General features: G+C 37.1%; 1 protein-coding gene across 1 annotated transcript in view; it reads left to right on the top strand.

Annotated features, from left to right (window-relative positions):
- Positions 1-18,759, top strand: part of LOC122790046 (NADPH oxidase 1-like) — a 351,263-nt gene that overhangs the window by 311,156 nt on the left and 21,348 nt on the right. Inside the window, exons 11-12 of the mRNA XM_044057612.1 lie at positions 2,027-2,173; positions 9,500-9,624. Coding sequence (XP_043913547.1) covers positions 2,027-2,173; positions 9,500-9,624 — 272 coding nt within the window. The remainder of the gene's footprint in view (positions 1-2,026; positions 2,174-9,499; positions 9,625-18,759) is intronic.

The raw sequence follows: 18,759 nt of genomic DNA, 5'->3' as shown, positions 1-18,759 counted from the left end.
AATTAGTATTGTTTCAGTCTTTAATGTCAGCCAGAGGTGCTCTTCATAGCACCTGCAATGTGCCCAGTAATGACTCCTGCTGCAGTTCGTACAGGGTTATATGAATTGGTAACACATCTAAATCCGATTGTAGATTTTTTTATTTTTTATTTTTTTTACAAGATCTGCTGCTCCTACTACTATTGGAACTGTCTGGGGTATTTGTCTTCCACACTGCTCTCGTTTCAGTAAGAACAAGCAAGTGATAGCTGAAGACAACTTTTTCTGAGTATATTTTTTGAGTTCTAGCTTCTCGTGTGACACTAATAATGGGAGAATTATCTAGACGACTTGTAATAATTCATGATATCATGATCAATGTATTTCTTTCTTTAGTTCCTTGAGAATGGTGTTATTCAAAAGATCAGCAATTTGCATTTGCCTGCCTGCCTGTACTGAACTATTAATTCATATGTCTGTAAATTTAGCAACATATTTTGTAGTCTGAGGTGTGTTTTATGTAAAGACTATCTGAATATGCCCTCCAGTAGTGTAAGAAAAATCCTACCAATACCTTTATGGTAAACTAATGATGGTAAAGACAGATTTCAAAAAAATAAATGTTTTGTGGGTAAGGAAAGTAATATACTGTAGTCTTAACACCAATACTCAATACATTTCACAGAGTACTGACAGCTGATGATGGCCAGGGAAAGATTTCTTCAGATTTTTATTTTAAACCCCCACACTCTAAGCTCATGACATGCATGGAAACCATTAGAAGAAACTCTCCTTTTTTAACATTATATTCTTTTATATACTACATGTTCTTAAGTCAAAGCAAATTGCAATAGCATAGAATGAATAAAGAAATATGTAAACTTGTGTTTAGCCTCATATGAATAATGAGTAATGATGTCTTTAGATTACATTCCATACACAATCCAACAAGCCTTCATGAACATTTGGGGTAGGTTAGCCAGATGAGGTAACTTAAAGCAAGAACAGATCATCTTACAAAAAGTAAAACATTTTGGTGCTAAAGTCAGTTAAAGTAAATGAAAGTGTTAAGCTTTTTTGGGGGGAAGCCATAAAACATACAGAAATTCTGGCAATAGCAGTACACAGCTAAAGTATTTTTTATGTTACAGTATCTGCTCATTCTTAAATAAAAACATATGACTACTGCAATGTACAGACAGAAGCAGTCTCATAGCTTAGCTTCCCATGAATGACACTTCTCCAGAATCTCTTTTTTTATTTTTAGTAATTCATTACAAAAAATGCATGTGTTTAAGGTTCATGTTCATTATATTCCAATCTAGGACTATTATACATGAGACTATGAGGAAATGTAGTATAACTTAAATGAGATCTCACAATACTTGTAACTGTTATTGTTACTGTTGGAGCTGACAATGTCTTGTGTTACATCTAGATCATTCATCTGTAAGAGGTATTGTTGTTTTAAACTTAAAACACGAGGCACAGTGCAACAGTAACCAATAAACAATAAAACACTGTGGAGAGGACAAACCGCACCGGACAGCCGAGATATTTTAAAAAGATTTATTCCAAAGTTAAACGTTAAGACAGATCACCACGTTTTTCGTCAAAGTAACTGCAAGACTTCATCAGACAAAAGCTTAATCTAATTAACACATATATATATATATATATATATATATATATATGCTGACAAGTTTTAAATTGACCAATAAAAACTGTTTAAACTATCCTCATAAATATAAATGTGAATAGGAAACAAACAATTTCAAAAACTCATTCAACAATTTAAATACTTTGAATACATCCCTATTGTTATGTATACAATATGTAGTGCATTAAAAACCTTTTAAAACCATTTATTTATTTATATACAATATATTTGTAGTGTTAAAACACGTGGTGATCTGTCTAACGTTTAACTTTGGAATAAATCTGTTTAAAATATCTTGGCTGTCCGGTGCGGTTTGTCCTCTCCACAGTGTTTTATTGTTTATAGGTATTGTTGTTTTCTCATTATCCATTTGTGTTTTTCTTCTAGATCTACTTTTACTGGATCTGCCGGGAAACTGGTGCCTTTGCTTGGTTTGCTGATCTCCTTAGTTCTCTCGAGCTACAAATGGAGGAACAAGGGAAAGCCAGCTTTGTCAGCTACAAGCTCTTCCTTACTGGCTGGGACAACACTCATGTAAGTGAATACACAACATGGACCCAATAACTCCAGAACCTGCTCCACGTCTGCAGCTTAGAAAATTGTTATGGACACCGTTTTTAAGATTTGGGATCATGGGATTATAAGATCATAAAATATATAAAGCAAGTCAGGCCAGAGGCCTTATGCACCTTATTAATACCCACCCTCACACTCTACTACCTTTAGCAAGCAGCGTAACACCTCTGAGTCACAGGGTAAATTAAAGGGCACCAACCCTACTGTTGAAATTATGTTTGAAGCATAACAGGGAATCACATGGCTTGATACTCCAGAGGAGTTTATTCCAGAGGAAGGGGAGAAAGTAGGTGATGAACCTCTCTCTCCATCTAGTTTTATTTATTTCATAATTAAAGTTTAAATCTCTGGTTCTGGGATTGGCAGCAGAATTTGACTCTGAGTAAAAGGAGGTTAAGGAAAAACTAGATCTCTAAGGGTAGGATGCACTAGACACAGCTCTTTGCTTACAAGCTTGTATGATACTGAATACAAGGATAAGAACCCCAGTCTCTTGTGGTAGTTGAGGTTTTTGAGACAGAGATCCATTTTGTTAAGAAGCTCTGTGATTTTTAAGTTTTTTTTTTAATTTGTGTAGCCAGATATATCTCAAAGGGTACATTATATTGAATAACAAGTCTGACTAGGGCAGATTGCAGAAGGACAATGATTTCCTTAGTTTTAGAAGAGTTGTCAATGGCAATTAGTTGTGAAATGTAGAAGGATTTCCTAACTATGGTCACCACATTATGATGAAAGGAGAGGGAAACATCAACCCATGTGCACAGATCAATGATCACTGATTCGTACCGTAAAGGGATGTTTTCAATGAAGCAGGATGCAGAGGGTTTCTGCTTCCCAAAGGGGATGATGCTGAAAATGTTGTTGTTTAGGTTGAGTTCTTTTTCTATGCACCAAGAATTGACTTTAGTAAGCTCCCTTTGGAGGGTATATATATCCAAAGGGGATTTAACAAGCATACCAATCTTGCAGTCATCAACAAACTTTGTTAACTGGATATCACTGTTATCAGTTTGTTTGTCTAAAAATAGATGCCAGAAAAAAGGGTGCCAATTGCAGAACCCTACAGAATACCATTGGTCATCTTCTGTCTGTCTGAGGAGGTATCACCCACTCAGACAATGTGTGTTTTTGTTAGTCAGTGTGCTATTCATCTTACAATATCGGGATTTATGTTTATGGTTGTTACCTTATAAACAATTTCATCACGTGATATACTATGAAATGCATTGGCCAGATCAAGGTAGGTAGCATGGATGGTGAGTCCACCTGAGTGTACTTCTCAAAGAAGCTGACAAGATTCAGCAGGCAGGACATGCCCTTACAAAGCTGAATTGCACTGGGTTTAGTTTAATCAGGTTTTTGAGGTCATGGTTAATCACATTAGTGTTTATATGCTCCATGGCTTTACAGGTTGTTGTTCTTCTTTCGGCTTTTCCTGGTTAGGGGTCGCCACAGTGGAACTCCGGTCTGCTAATGATTGGCAGTAGATTTTTTTATGGGTGCCGAGGTGCCAGCTCAATGCCCAACCTTCAGTGAAAGCACGCCCATTCTACGCATGTCTTTTGAATGCCACTCGACCGTGGGGAGGACATGCAGACTCCACACAGAAGGCGCTCCAGCCGAGACTCGAACGGGAGAACCTCTTGCTGTGAGGCAACAATGCTACCGCTGCACCACCGCGGCTTCATGACTTTACAGGTAACACTCCTAAAGCTGGCAGGTCTGTAGTTACCAACTAGAATTACTACAGTAGTACGCCAGGATTCAGGGACATAGCTTTTAGCAAGGGTCAGGTTAAACAGTCTGAGGAGGGTATAGGTGAGTGCATGTTTAACACTTTATTAGACAATCCAGTATGCTGTCTGGACCTAATTGCTTTTAGTTTCCTAGTGAAGTTTTTAATACTGTTTTGATGTTGTGGGATTCTGGCCGTATTAAGCAGTTTAAGGAATTTCTTATTTCTGTTATACAGCCTGTTTATATTAGAAGAGCATCAGGATTTTTTTTAACCATATTTAATCTTGGAAGGGAATGCTAGGTCAATACATTTATAGAAGTAGGCATAAAAATAACTTGTGTAACTGGCTGCATAACAAGGATCTATTATAGATTTGACATGGGTAGATTTATGGATTTCACCATGCAGTTTTATGAAGTTGGCCTTTCTGAAGTCTTTTAAAGAGGGTGATATTTGTAATTCACGGAGTGGAAATTAACAAAGTAAGTGAGCAATGTCCTTCAGAATAAAGAACACTCATTTTTATCTCACTCTTTCACTTAAACGTCTAATACAGACAAATGACTGGTGCCAAAGCCACAGCTTAAAACTCAGTGCCAAGAAATGTATTATAATACCTTTTGAGGAGTTGGCCACCCCAGGAAACTATGTCAGTAAAACACCACTAAGAGTAGACACACTAATCAGGGATCTGGGAACACAAGTAGACAGTAACCTGGCCTTCAATCAACATTTGTCCAAGTTAGTACGAAAATCTTTCTATGCTGCTCAACTTATAAGTAAAGGCATGTCAACTAGGTCCACAGAAGTCATTGTGCCACTGTACTTGGTCCTCATTAGACTCATCACTGATTATATTTCCACCTTCAGTATGTACCTGACCAGACACATGCAGCAACTGGAATGTCCACAAAGATTCTTTACAAAAAGAATACAGGGCATAAACACAACGTTGTGTGTGGATCATCTCAAAGCCCTATCTCTATATTCGGTCTCCTACTGACTACTGAGAGGTGATTTATGCCTGGCATATAAGGCATCTTTGGACCCTGCTCTGATGAACCTTTTGCACATCTGCAAAATTAACAGAATCAGAACAACTAGATATAAAGCCCTAAAATGTGCTTGCAACATAAATAGGGCATGTTATCTCAAATAATTGACATTCTCTAGAATAGCCTCCCCATCCATCTCAAACAAAGACCCTCCCTAACCCTATTTAAATGTAACTTGGACAATTGGATGGGAAATCAAAAAATCACCCCTGGACTGGTGCCTATATCTCTGATTGACAGAAGCAGTCAGTAAATCATGTCATAACAAACAATCACCCCCTATACAAATATCTAAAACATATAACTTATGGATGTTCTTCATGTTTCACTGTTGCAGTCATTACATTTGGTTTATCTGCTTGCAGTAGCCCTCAGTCAGCCTGATTAACAAAGTCTTGGGACTGCAACAGTGAATACACTCGAACATCTACATTTATGGTAAGTGTACACAACTGTACTTTCACATTTGGGTTGCAAAATTAGACTTATAAAGGCCCTAGTCATCATCAGCCTAGTATATACCTATGACATTATTAAAAAATAAGAACTGCGTCTCACTGCAAGAGAGAATAGATTTCATATTTGAGGTGAGTTTCTTTGTATGTAACAGTGGTATTCTTAGGTTGAATTAATTGTTATTATCTAAGCTAGGGTGACAATATATCTGTGATAAAAAGTACTGTTTCTGAAATAAAATAATGAGCAGTTTCATAACTTGGACAGCATTTATTTAAGGACCATAGCCTTTTTTCCAGAAAGGAGCAGCATCTCATTTTAATATTCCTACTGAATTCATATGCAAGATTAAAACATTATATTTAAATCACTGATTTTGTAATTGTAACATAATTTAGTTGAATCCTGTTACATATGATGCTGCTATCTGCACTACAGAGCATGTTCACTTCCAATGAGCAATAAAATTTTGTGCAGTTTCTCCTCTCATCTAGTCTTTTCATATTCTTTCGGTGTTCTTTCCTTTTTCCTCATTATTCGACATTCCCTTTATAGCATTTATCTTATTTATTTTCTTTATTTTTGGGCAAGCAAGTAGGCAGGATAGCAGGGTCCATTTTCAACCATGATGTGGTTGTCATAGAAGGGGAGAAATGGCAAAGGAGGCATTACATTAAACATGTAAATCACAGATCAAAGGACAGCAAAAGTCTACTAACAGGATCAGAAGAAAACAATGTGCAAAAGAAGCTGTTACTAAATAGAAATCAGCAATAAAGGATAAATAATTGTCTATAAAACAAAAGTAGAATGGCAAATAAGAAATAAATGCCAATTGTCAATAAATTATACAATTTGAAGAGACTTTTTGAAGAAACCCTTGAGAAAAAAGTGCAAATATGAAGGAAAAGGTAATTAAAACAGATCAAGAGAGTTAGGTCAAGAGAATTGCAGTTAATATCATCAATTGTACATACAACATGGAGTAGGAAGAGGTGGAAATGTTAAGGAGAGTATTAAAACTAACTTAGTAGTTTTAGTTAAACTCTTGTACATATTTTTTTCTTAAGTTTGTTACCATAGACTGTTACAGTGGAGCTTTTCTCCTCGGGCCTCTACTGAAAATGGACATGTATCCAGTTAGACTAGCCCGGTCAACAAATGTAAAATAAATAAATAAATAAAATAAAAATGCCCAAGTTAGTAGACAACATAGAAAAATTGTGAGTTAAATAGGATAGAGAACATTAGGGAAGGCACACTAAAAAGGACTTAAACAGAGGTAACAAATGGAGTTTAAGTATCTATAATCAGTCAGTATTAGTGATAGGAGCTATGAAGTGGGAGCTGGTAGCTTAGGTTATACCACACTGCTAGTTACAATATGGGAGTTCTGGTAAGTAATATCCAAGTTCTCTTGTAAATGGATGAGGAATTGTCAGAGTGTAAATGTTATGGGGATGGTGCATTGGAGTAGTCCAAGAACAGAGACATGTAGAACTCTCTTCTGCAGTTAGAGGAAGTTGGACAATGTTTTATGTATATCTATGTTAGCCAATCAGCTGTTTAAGTAACTGACAAATCAGTCTAGGCTTTTGACAGAAACAATGTAAACCATTAGCTGACGCAGAAAAGGTCACAAGCAATAGAATTAAAGGTCAGTGAATGCTTCTCTGGTAAGAACTTTATTCTTCTTTGTGGTAAAGACAAAGTTTCATAGTGATAGGATAGCTGTTAATCCACTCTGACTTTGCCTAAAACCATGTTGCTCATGATGAAGGTGGCTGTAAGAGCTGGCAAAATGACTCATCTGGGTTGCTAGCACCTTTTCTAAGAATGTCCTTAGAAATGGAAGTTTGGTAAATGATGGTAGGTTAGGAGTAGTATCCCAGTGGATGATTTAGGAACTGGGATAATCACGGATGCTTGTCTGATATCAGGAAAAGAAAAAGAAGATAAGGATATATTGATAATGTGCTTCAGGTGAGTCTCTGAGAAAGTAGCAATTTATTTAAGGAGTTTTAGTTGGAGACCCATCTGTGCCAGGTCAACTATGTGAGGATATAAGGTGCCTGTTGGTATCTTAAATAATATTAAGGGAGAAGCACTAATTGCTTATTTTAGTGGAGCTTTGAGATGTGTGATTTGTAGAAGTTGAGCTGAAGACATTTTCTTCAACATTGTATAGATCTGATAGGAATTCTACATATGAGTTTGCTACATTCGTGGTCTTTTAGGTGAAAGAGGAAAACTGGAGAAATAACACTAAATGTGAGCTGATTTATTTCATGCCAAAAGCACTGAAGGGTTTCCAAGGCTTACTTGTTTAAAGTTAAGGAAGGTGACCTTAGCTAAGTTGCAGAGATGTTTGCATTCATAGTCCTTCCAATGTAAAACCCTTGTACACTAACCAGGCTTTGTTTATGAACTGAGTAATTTATTTGATCTAAGGGTTAAGATAAGGGGATGGCAAGTATCCCAGTCACTTAATTTGGTAAAAACAATAAATCCCCTGAACTGGTAATCATATATTTAAGAAATCCACTGGTACACATCCATGTTTGTTTTGTGTTATCATAGTCGGTACTCATAGGTTTATAGGTTCAGAGGTTTATACTAGGCTATTGACCACAAGGGTCTTTAGAAGCCTAGAGTAAACCCAACCCAGTTTTTTCCTGAAGTACATTGGATGCCTATATGTGGGCAGTATGTTCATAATCTAAGGGTTATGTGTGTGGGGGGTACGTTAGTTTGGGATTAGATAACTTACTGCCAGCCTCTGTCCATCAGAGACATACGGGTCAGACTGGGGGTGAATTTACAATTTCCCATCTAGTGATCAAGGTTTCACTTGAAATGGGTCAAGAATGAAATTCACTTTATGTGGATGGGGAGTCTGTTCCATAGTGTGAGGATCCTTCCAGCATGTCTTATTTATGTCACAGGCAAAGTTCAGGTCCTTGGATCTAGTGTTCCTGATGCTGTATTGTTTTGCAGATGTGCAAGAGGTCCATCAGAGCTGGGTCTGATGGATGGCTTATATGCTAGGCCTAGATCTCCTCTCAGTAACCTGTTGGAAACTGAGTAAAGAGATAGGGCTGTAAGGTAATCTGTGTAGGACAGGGTATTCATACCATGGATTCTCCTGGTGAGAAACCTTCAAGGGCATTCCAGCAGTTGTAGGTGCCTGGTTAGACACATGACAAAGGGGTCATTGTACTCAATGATGGGACTGATAAGGGAAGAGTACAGCAGTACTTTAACTTTCTTGGACCAGAATGCCATATCGTTGCTTGTGAGTTGGGAGACATAGAATAATTTTCTCCAGCCTTCAAAATCTACAACAGCCAAGATGGCTACATCCATATCCTTGCAGGATATTCCAACTTAAAGAGATAAACCAAGAATTTTTGTTACTTTGCAAAACAAGTTATAAATAGAGGTTTGTGGTCACTCACAAATGGTCATGAGGTAAGATGGTGAGACAGCTAGAATTCAGCCCAAATCCTGCATATTCCTCAAATTTTATTTCTTGATCTTGTCTCATCCTTCTGTCTATGACTCCATCATCCTATTCTCCCAAACATCTGTTGCACATTTTCTTTCCCACATGTTAAACTCTCATTTTATTGCATTATTTTAGTCATATTTCAAGTTGTATAATCTTTGTACTCACTTTGTGCTGTAATTTAATTTTTGCATAATGTGTGAGTACATTGTTTTACTGGCAGTAATTATTTTTTCTTATATAGTACTTGCATTACTTAAATTATGAAGTATGCTATCATTCTTATTTGCTATTTGTTTTTGGTTTAGGGATTTTTTTCTCCTACAGTGTCCAATAAAATGGTTGTATCCTTCTGATGTTGCTGTCAACAGAACATGCATACATAAATAAATAAGTCTCAAAATGGCTGACTCCCCAAAGTTATGGATCATGTACTATGTACTTTGTTTATGAGTCAATACTTTCCTGGAGCACAGAAATTGTACACCTGCATTGTAATAAACTCTTTCTCTTCCTCCCCTCAGACTGAGCACATTATGGTTCATTTTGACAAGGACACAGATGTTATCACAGGACTAAAGCAGAAAACATACTATGGAAGGCCAAATTGGGAGCAGGAATTCTCAGCCATTGCTAATGCACATTCCAGGTAAGGTCATTCACTGCTTAAAAACTGAGACAAATGGCTAGTGTTTTAATGATGGTATCTGTGACTTCAACTCTCATTTTAACTAAATAGCCACTAAACACAAGGAATCCACAAATATTAAATGGCTGGTTCTTTTCTATTTTGTATGGCACTCTATGAAAGAATACATAAAAATACTACAGCTCAGAAAAGTACCATGGATGGGCAAAGACTACATATCATATCAGGAGTAGATACATTGATTTTACTGTGCTTCTTGAGGAGAATTACACCTACAGAAATAAAAGCTATGCCACATTAATCCCAAGTACATATCTCATTTTCACAACGTGGGTGTTACTCATGTGGTTGATGATGGATTTCACAAATATCCTGTGGTTGTGACCAGTCAGCCAAACAGAAATAGTGGTTTATTTATATATATATATATATATATATATATATATATATATATATATATATATATATACGTTTTCTCCAAGGTTCAGCAACATCAGAGTTAGTTATAGGACAGAGGAGATGGGCAAACTCAGTTTTGTATGAAATCATATGGGCAAAAACTCCACAGAAATAAATTTACAAAAAGTTTTGTTCAGTCAGTTAGTTCCAAGTGAATGATTTTTGATCATTCTGCCATTAATCAACCAAACTATATCCATTCTTTTGCAGAAAGAGTTGTGAATAAGTGGAATAACTTTCCTGAAGAGGCTGTACATTCGAAACAGTTAAAGTATTAAGAATGCATGGAACAGGCACAAGAGTATCCTTACAGGGGGATATAAATAAGTAAGCCCTGTAGATCTGTCAGTGACTGCTCTGAATGTTAGCCAGGGATGCTAGCCATGGACACATAACATGCATGTGTTTCCCTAGGAAGTAGCAATTTTACAAGTCACAGCCACCAGTGGGAGGGACTTAGATTGGAAGGGAGTGGCCACACATAAGAATAACTTCCTGCCTGGCACTGAGCCCTTGTCTCTGAATGGTACAGATGTACTCAAAGTGTTCTCACCTCAGTCAGGGAAAGAAATGGGCCATAGTGCTCTTTCCCTGGCCAAGAAATGAGTGAGGTTTGTCTTGCCTTGGATGGGAAACAAATGGGTCAAGGGGGAAATTGGGCGGAGGCATGAAAATGGGGGCAGTAGGGGGTTAAAAAAATAATGAAACATAACTCTGTTAAAGGTCTTCAAGGAAATGCTTACACGCTGCAAGATAGATAAGAATACTACAAACCCTAACGAATGCTACAACCTACCAGAACTAAACCCTTCTATCCTACAATGCTCAACAACAGCAGTAATGCAAAACATTGTTTATGAAATGTTTCACTCCTCCAGATTTATATACTTGTACATAGATAGATAGGTAGATAGATAATCTGAGGTCGCAACAATGCCCAAAAAGAAATACTGGCATAGGAATCACATATTCATTCTTACCCAGAGCAAATGTCCATAGCTGTTTTCAGCCATCATGGCTGACTGCTCACACTTAAATCATGTTCGAATGACTGTTTCACCAGGTTTCTACCAAATAGTTCTCAGACATGAAAATGTCCCTCAAGGGACTGTTTCCTCAAGTGCCACAGTGCCATGGTTTTCAGCTGGCAAAAGTAGGCTGCATCTCAATCTCAGCACTGTCCTATAAGTAAATAAACTCAATAAATTACTCTATTTCAAAGTAGTATACCTAACAAAATGCAAAGTGACAATTAAAAAAAAAAAACATAAAGGTCGCCGAGTTTAAAAAAGATAACCTGCTAAAAATATATATTTCTCAGCATCATACTTATTAACATATTAGCTTTTCCAGGCTATGTGTCACAGCATTTTTGTGATGTCATACCTACTTTTATGACAATTTGTTGTGATACTGGAATTAATTTACTATCAACTTACTGTATAACTTGATAGTAAACAATTGGAAGGTTGCTCTTTCAACTGAGAAATAAGCTAAAACACCTGATGAAATGTAAAAATATATTTTTTTCTGTAGTTACTTTTTTGGAAAAAGTAATATGTGGGGAAAATGTGAACTAACCTGATCAAAGCAAAAGGAAATAGAAGAAAAACTGAAAGATTGTTATACGTCTGAAAAAAACAGACGTGACCCTGGTAACTACCTGGTATCACAACAGCTAACCTTAAAATGACAGGCTATGATGGTTCAAAATTGAAGAATGTAAAAAGTTTTTTTTTTCCCCCAAGTATTTATATTCCAAAAGTCATAATACGATCTGGAAGTCTTAAAAGGTTAAAAGGGGATAGGCAATAGGCAGAAGTGTAAACGTAAGTAATTGCCAAGCTCTGTGAACTCCTAATAAGTCAAATAAAAAGGGCTTGGCTTCAACTCTGCATCATTAATTCTGTAACACCTGATGTAATTTTGAATGCTGGAACTGGCAAAACACTTTCTCAGATATTTGTTATATGCACACCACAAAATGCAGAACTCTGCCAACTCAGAAATAAGTTAAAACCCCCAAAACAACTCCATAAGCCAAAGGACAAAGATCATAAAGGCAATGACTGCAGAAACAAAAAAAAAATGTGTATGACTGGAGATGAGACAGACCCATCAGGTATATTGTAGTATAACTGAAATATTTATTTCTTGGTCTGGATAGGTGTACAGAATTTGCATAAGAATGAATATTAATTCTAAATACCTGTGCTAGACAAACAAGCAGACAAACTAGTAACCTTACAGTGTAAACTCACTGTATAAAATAAGAAAAACACCATACCAGAAGTCACAAATTGACCTTTAATCCACTGTGGGACTGCTTCAAAACAGGATTTACCAACACCTGTATGCGATTTCCAAAGCACATACTACTAACACATTGTACAGACATTCAACAGTGTGCAATGATTTTAAAAATGTTGCTTTTTCTGTGTTGGAGAGAGTTACAAAATCTTCCACGGGAGGTCATTGGAAGCTTGTTCTTGAGCAGAGAGAACTAGCAACTACTGTTCGATGCATGTAGTCCCAGAGGCATCAATTACATCATCTCCATCAAACCTATACTTATGATCAAGGCAGCTAAAATTTCATCTGATTCAACTAAATAACTTTTCAATGATTTTTTAAAAATGCTTTTGCTGTCACAGATTCTGACTACACTTTTAAATTATGCACTTTGTAGTTAGATTTCTAACACATATATGCATTATTTTTTATGGTGACTGCTCCCTTAATTTTCTGTAACTTGTTACACTTTTGGCACCTTTTAGGGGTTTTAATAAAACTGATACTTTGTTTCTGATGAAGTTCCTGTTACACTGGCACAAAAGTGCTTAAACGGTGGATTAAAAGTTTGTTTGTGACTTCTGGTATGGCATTTTTCTTATTTTATACTAATATACATGTTATTTATATGGGGTGCAGATATTACACATACTGATATGCATGTTATTTAAATGGGGCAGCGGATATTAAACATTCTGATATACATGTGATTTATATGGGGTGGCAGATATTAAACATACTGATATACATGTGATTTATATGGGATGGCATATTTTAAACATACTAATAAACGTGTTTATATGGAGTTGCAAATATTAAACATACTGATATACATGTGATGTATATAGTGTGGCAGATATTAATCATGCTGATATACGTGTTATTTAAATGGGGCGACAAATACTAAATATACTTATATACATGTTATTTATATGGGGTGGCAGATATTAAACAAACTGATATATGTATTTATATGGGGTGGCAGATATTAAACATCCTGATTTATGTGTGATTAATATGGGGTGTTAGATATTAAACATACTGAAATACATGCGATTTATATGGGGCAGCAGATTTTAAACATACAGATATACATGTCATTTACATGGGGTGGCAGATATTACACATACTGATATACATGTTATTTAAATGGGGCGGCAGACACTAAATATACTGATACACATGTTATTTAAATGGGGCGGCAGACACTAAATATACTGATACACATGTTATTTATATGGGGTGGCAGATATTAATCATACTGGTATACATGTTATTTAAATGGGGCAACATATATTAAACATACTGATATATGTGTTATTTATGTGGGGCAGTAGATATTAAATATACTGATACACATACGATTTATATGGGGCAGCGGATATTAAACATACCGATATACATCTTATACGTCTGATTTTTCCTGGCAGTTACAACTGCAGGCAGCGTGATAAATTATTAGATGTGTATAAGTTGGTATATGCATATGATGTGCAGGAACAACAAAGGAAAGTTCAAAAATTGTGTGCTGTGTGAGATTTTTTTTTTAAATATCCATGATAAATAATCCTGAATCATATCGATTCATCCAAGTATCATCTCATAACTATAAAGTAGCACATTTTAACCATCCTGTGAATTTCGTAGTTGAAGCTGTTGTTAAGCTGTTAGTAATTACTGCATGTTGTTTATTTGCTCCACATTTCACAGATGGAAGGTTGAGAGCTATGGTTGCTTTCTTCACTTATTTAGGCAGAGATAAGGGGCTGGATTTGTATATTTTATGACTCCTACTGCCAATATAGGAGCAGGGTAAAGTCAGTTAGCATTTATTTATTTATTTACTATTCTATTTCATTATTTTACTTATTTATTGATATTAGATTACTGGGAAAGTCTGACTGGGTAGGTGGTCTCCCGATTGGTAATTTGCATAACTGAACACAATCATTAACAACTTGTAAAGCAGAAGATGTGGAGGAGTTGGAAAAGTTAGTGCACAGGATGGGATGGGGTAGGAAAAGCTGGTGCATAGGATGGGGAGGGGTTGGAAAAGCTGGTCCACATTTGTTTTTTTAACAGTTGAACTTGAATAATGTAATTTAGCCATTTTCTACTGAGTAAAAGTATTCCTCTTTTAGAGGATGCAATTTAGCAATGGTTTCTGTAGATAGGATTTATTTATTTATTTTATCTAGTGCCATCTGATTACTGGGAAAGTCTGACTGGTCGTTTGACTGTGTGTGGGTGTGTGTGAATTGTCTGCTTATAGTAGTAGTACGGAAGTGTTCTTACAGAAGTTTATACTGATTACTGCTCAGCGAATGTAAGTTGATGCAAAACTATAGAGAACTGTGGTTTTAAATTTGCATTAGATGCAACTTTTTTTTTTAAGATGAATAATGATCAGTAATGTCATTCTGGTGTCATGCCTATTGTGTAGCAAATGTAGGCTAATAAAAATATGTTCTATTAACTTTGTAAGTGAATTACAGTGCAGTCAGTAGCTATATTGCAGTCTCAGTGATAGCCAAGTAGAGAGTTTCAAACTTATTATTTACGGAGTGTGAACCGATGCAAAACCTGCAGTCAACCTTGAGCATGTATTATGGGCTTTTCAAGAAGGCCAGACTAGAGCAGTTTCATGCATTATTGTGGAGAAAATGTAGGTTGAAGAAAATCTGTTCTAGAAACTTTTCAAATAAATTAGTCTTCTTACAAATATTATTCTAAAAGTTTTTAAAAAAAGTTTTTTAAAAAAGGCGCCAAAATCTGACTATAAACGTCAGAGATTGAGACTGATAGCTTGGTTCTGATGAAATCTGTCTGCGACAGATGAAAGCGCTTAACCATTTGGATGTAATTTGGTTTTATACATTAAAACAGTGTTTTTGAACAAAACAGTTTGCCTTGCGTTGTTGAAGTCGTGATTTTCACATTGTTTAACGATCTGCACGTTCTGCCCGAGTACAGGCACTTGGATTGGTATAGTTGAACTTTATGGTATTGTTGATATGGGCTTCAAAGTTCAGGTTGTTATCAATGGTTACCCCTAGAAGTTTAGTTGCTGGATTGGGAGATATGAGTGTACCATTATTGGATAAGACTGAAAAGTTCATTGGGAGTGATTTACGGGTAGGAGTAAAGAGGAGGAGTTTGGTTTTTTGGGGGGGTTCAACAGCAGGTAGCGTTATAGAAACCAATTTTCTGTTTTATTGAACATTGTCTGAGTTAGAGTCTGTAGTTGGGATTGAGATTTAGCAGAGCAGATTATTGTCGAATCATCTGCGTATTGTACACAGTTAGTATAACGTCTGTTTAAGAATTTACAACTAATTGTTGTATTAATTGCTCAACTGATTAAGTTAACAATTAAGGAAACTATGGGATTGTTATTTAAAACAGCCCTAATGGTGAGACATTTAGGTTTAAAAAAGTCCACGTTTAAGGGGAGGAAAGTGCTTACCATTGGAAATTGTTTCCTTGGAATTGTTTGGTGCTGCATTATTTTGCTGTTAATACGTTAAAAAAGTCCACGTTTAAGGGGAGGAAAGTGCTTACCATTGGAAATTGTTTCCTTGTAATTGTTTGGTGCTGCATTATTTTGCTGTTAATACGTTCACGAACGAGATCTGAGATTATGGAGATCTGTTTTCTTGGAATTGTTCGATTTCTCTACATTTTGCTGCTATTTTTTATGTACAATGGATACCTGAGGGTTGTCTGATCAATTGAGATGTGCAGTTGGTAAAGTTTCAAGCTGCAATTGCTGTTATTGGTTATTGGGACCTGCTATTTGGAGCTTACTGCAGTCCATTTAACTGTTGACTTATACCATTCACGGACTGAATCAGGTTGAATGGTTTCATCCTACTAAATTCATTACACTGAATCAGGTTGAATGGTTTCATCCTACTAAATTCATTACACTGAATCAGGTTGAATGGTTTCATCCTACTAAATTCATTACACTGAATCAGGTTGAATGGTTTCTTCCTACTGAACTCGTTACTGTGCTTCAAGTTGTGTACAGCTGGTTTTTATCTTGGTTTAAAAAATTTTTTTTGAATAAAACTATTTGACAAACAACTAACGGACTATTCAATCCAGGCTCATTGAAGGTAAACAGGTGGATTGTGTTCTCAGTGTTTTCGGTTCCACCTGACCACTCTGTGCTTGATTCTTTGGTTGTAGGAAGTGATATTAATGAGCAGCTGATTTTAGTTTGATTCTGTATAGAAGTGCTGTTTCATATTTTATTTATGGTGTTTTTGCAGATTACAAAATAAAAATTTTGGATTTAAATCACAAGCGTGGGTTTTTATTGAATTTTACAAATGTACAGTATTTACTCTTAGGGTCATAGGTGTGTACTAGGCTAACGGCCCTGGAGCCTTTACAAGCCTAGCCCATAGAAGTGCCCTGGCATCATGCCACCATTAGTTCCCGGTGCCTCTATCAAGTAGAGCCACTGGAGTGATGCCCAGGGTGAACTTTCTATTTCCCATCCACTCATCAAGATTTCTCTTGAAAAGGGCCAGTGAGGTGCTCTACTTGACATGTATGGGAAGTCTCTTCCAGAACATGGGCAGTGTCTGGGTTATGAACCTGTCCCTCCAGCATGTTGTGTTGATTAATGAGGTTGAGGTCCCTGGAGTGTGTGGTGCAGAGGGATTGGGATTTCTTTAGGTGTAACATTTCTAACAGGGCTGGGTCAGACATGGCTTTGTAAGTCAAGCAAAGTTCGTCTCTTAATAGACGATATGAGACAGAGAAAAGCTGGAGTTTTTTGAGTCTGTCCATGTAGGGCATGTGTTTATGGCCCATGATCCTCTTTGTGGGGTACTTTTGTGGCCTTTCCAGCTGTTGCAGGTGTTTAGTGAGGTACATGCCAAATGAGGCATTATACTCGATGATTGGCCTAATGAGGGAAGAGTAGAGAGAGATGATGACCTCTTTCTTCCTGGATGCAAAACCCTTGGTAATGAGATGTGCCACATAGAAGGACTTTCTGACCACAGTGACAATGTGGTGGTCAAAGGAGATGTTGCTGTCAGCCTGTGTCCCCATATCTCTTATAATGCCTTCAGTGGGCTACCATCAATGTGGTAATTAGTGGGAACTAAGTTTTTCCCAAAGGGAATGACGATGCATTTTTTTGGCATTAAGCTTAAGGCCATGGCTTCGACATCAGTCGTTGGTCTCAATGAGGCCTTTCAGTAGGATGTCTACATCACTTGGGGAGTTAATAATGGCTCCCAGCTTGCAATCATCGATGAACTTGGTCAACCAGAGTCCCCCCATGTTGGCCTGGACTTCTGAGAAGTAGATGCCAAACAAGAGAGGACCCAGGACCGATCCTTGTGGGACTCCACTCATGACTGGTCAACAGTCTGACTTGGATTCTGCTACTTTCACAGTGTGGGTTCTATCTGTGAGCCAATTTGCAACCCATCTAGTGATATAGGGGTTGATACCTAGTTTGGCGAGTCTATCAATAATTCCTGAGTGGAGAATGGTATCAAGGCCTTGGCCAGATTAAGGTAGGCTTTATGAACTGCCTTTCCCTCATCCACAGCTCTGGTGACTGACTCAAAGAAGTCAACCAGGTTAAGCAGGCATGATCTACCTTTCACAAAACCAAATTGCATGATCCAGAGTTTGGAGATTCCCTATATCCTTGTTAATTATGTCCACGATGATATGCGCTATAGCCTTACATATCAGACTCGTCAGGCTAATGGGGCAATAATTCCCAGGGTCTGTACTCGGTCCCCCTTATGGAGAGGGATGACTGTAGCAGTGCACCATTCTGTAGGAACAAAGCCCAAGGTAAGGCTGTGATTGAACAGGGCACACAGGTGTGGTGCCAGTTCACTTTGTAGTTCATGTAGAACACAGCCAGGGATATTGTCGGGTCCCATGGAAGTGGACAATGCAGCTTTAACCTGTGCTGCTGTGCTGCAATAATGCTTGGTGCCTGGCATTCTTCTGGTATTGTGACTGGTCTTTTGGGGGGGTTAGATGGGTAAAGATGGCACTGAATCTGTCAGCCAGTATGTTGGCAATATCTGTTGGCTCAGTATAGGAGGTACCATTATGCAGTTACTCAGAGCAAATCTGGGTATTGCTGTGGAGATTCTTGCTATAACTGTAGAAGGCTTTGTGGTTGTTTTTAGTGTTTGCTGCCATTCTGCCTTCATAGCTAGCTTTAGAGGTTTTGATGAGGGATCTCAACCTTTTGGCTAATACAAACTTCAACTTAATGATTTTGGCAGAAAGCCCACTTCAACCAGGCCCCCATGGAAATGGCACTTTTTTTGCATAAGGCGAAAATAGGGTGTTTCACATTTTGACTGTTTGTTACACATTGCTACGATCTAT

Source organism: Protopterus annectens, chromosome 15.part0, assembly GCF_019279795.1.
Source record: "Protopterus annectens isolate FY-2018-M chromosome 15.part0, PAN1.0, whole genome shotgun sequence".
Taxonomy (NCBI): Eukaryota; Metazoa; Chordata; order Ceratodontiformes; family Protopteridae; genus Protopterus; species Protopterus annectens.
The sequence above is the reverse complement of the archived record's forward strand: the minus strand, read 5'-3'. Positions and strand labels throughout refer to the sequence as shown.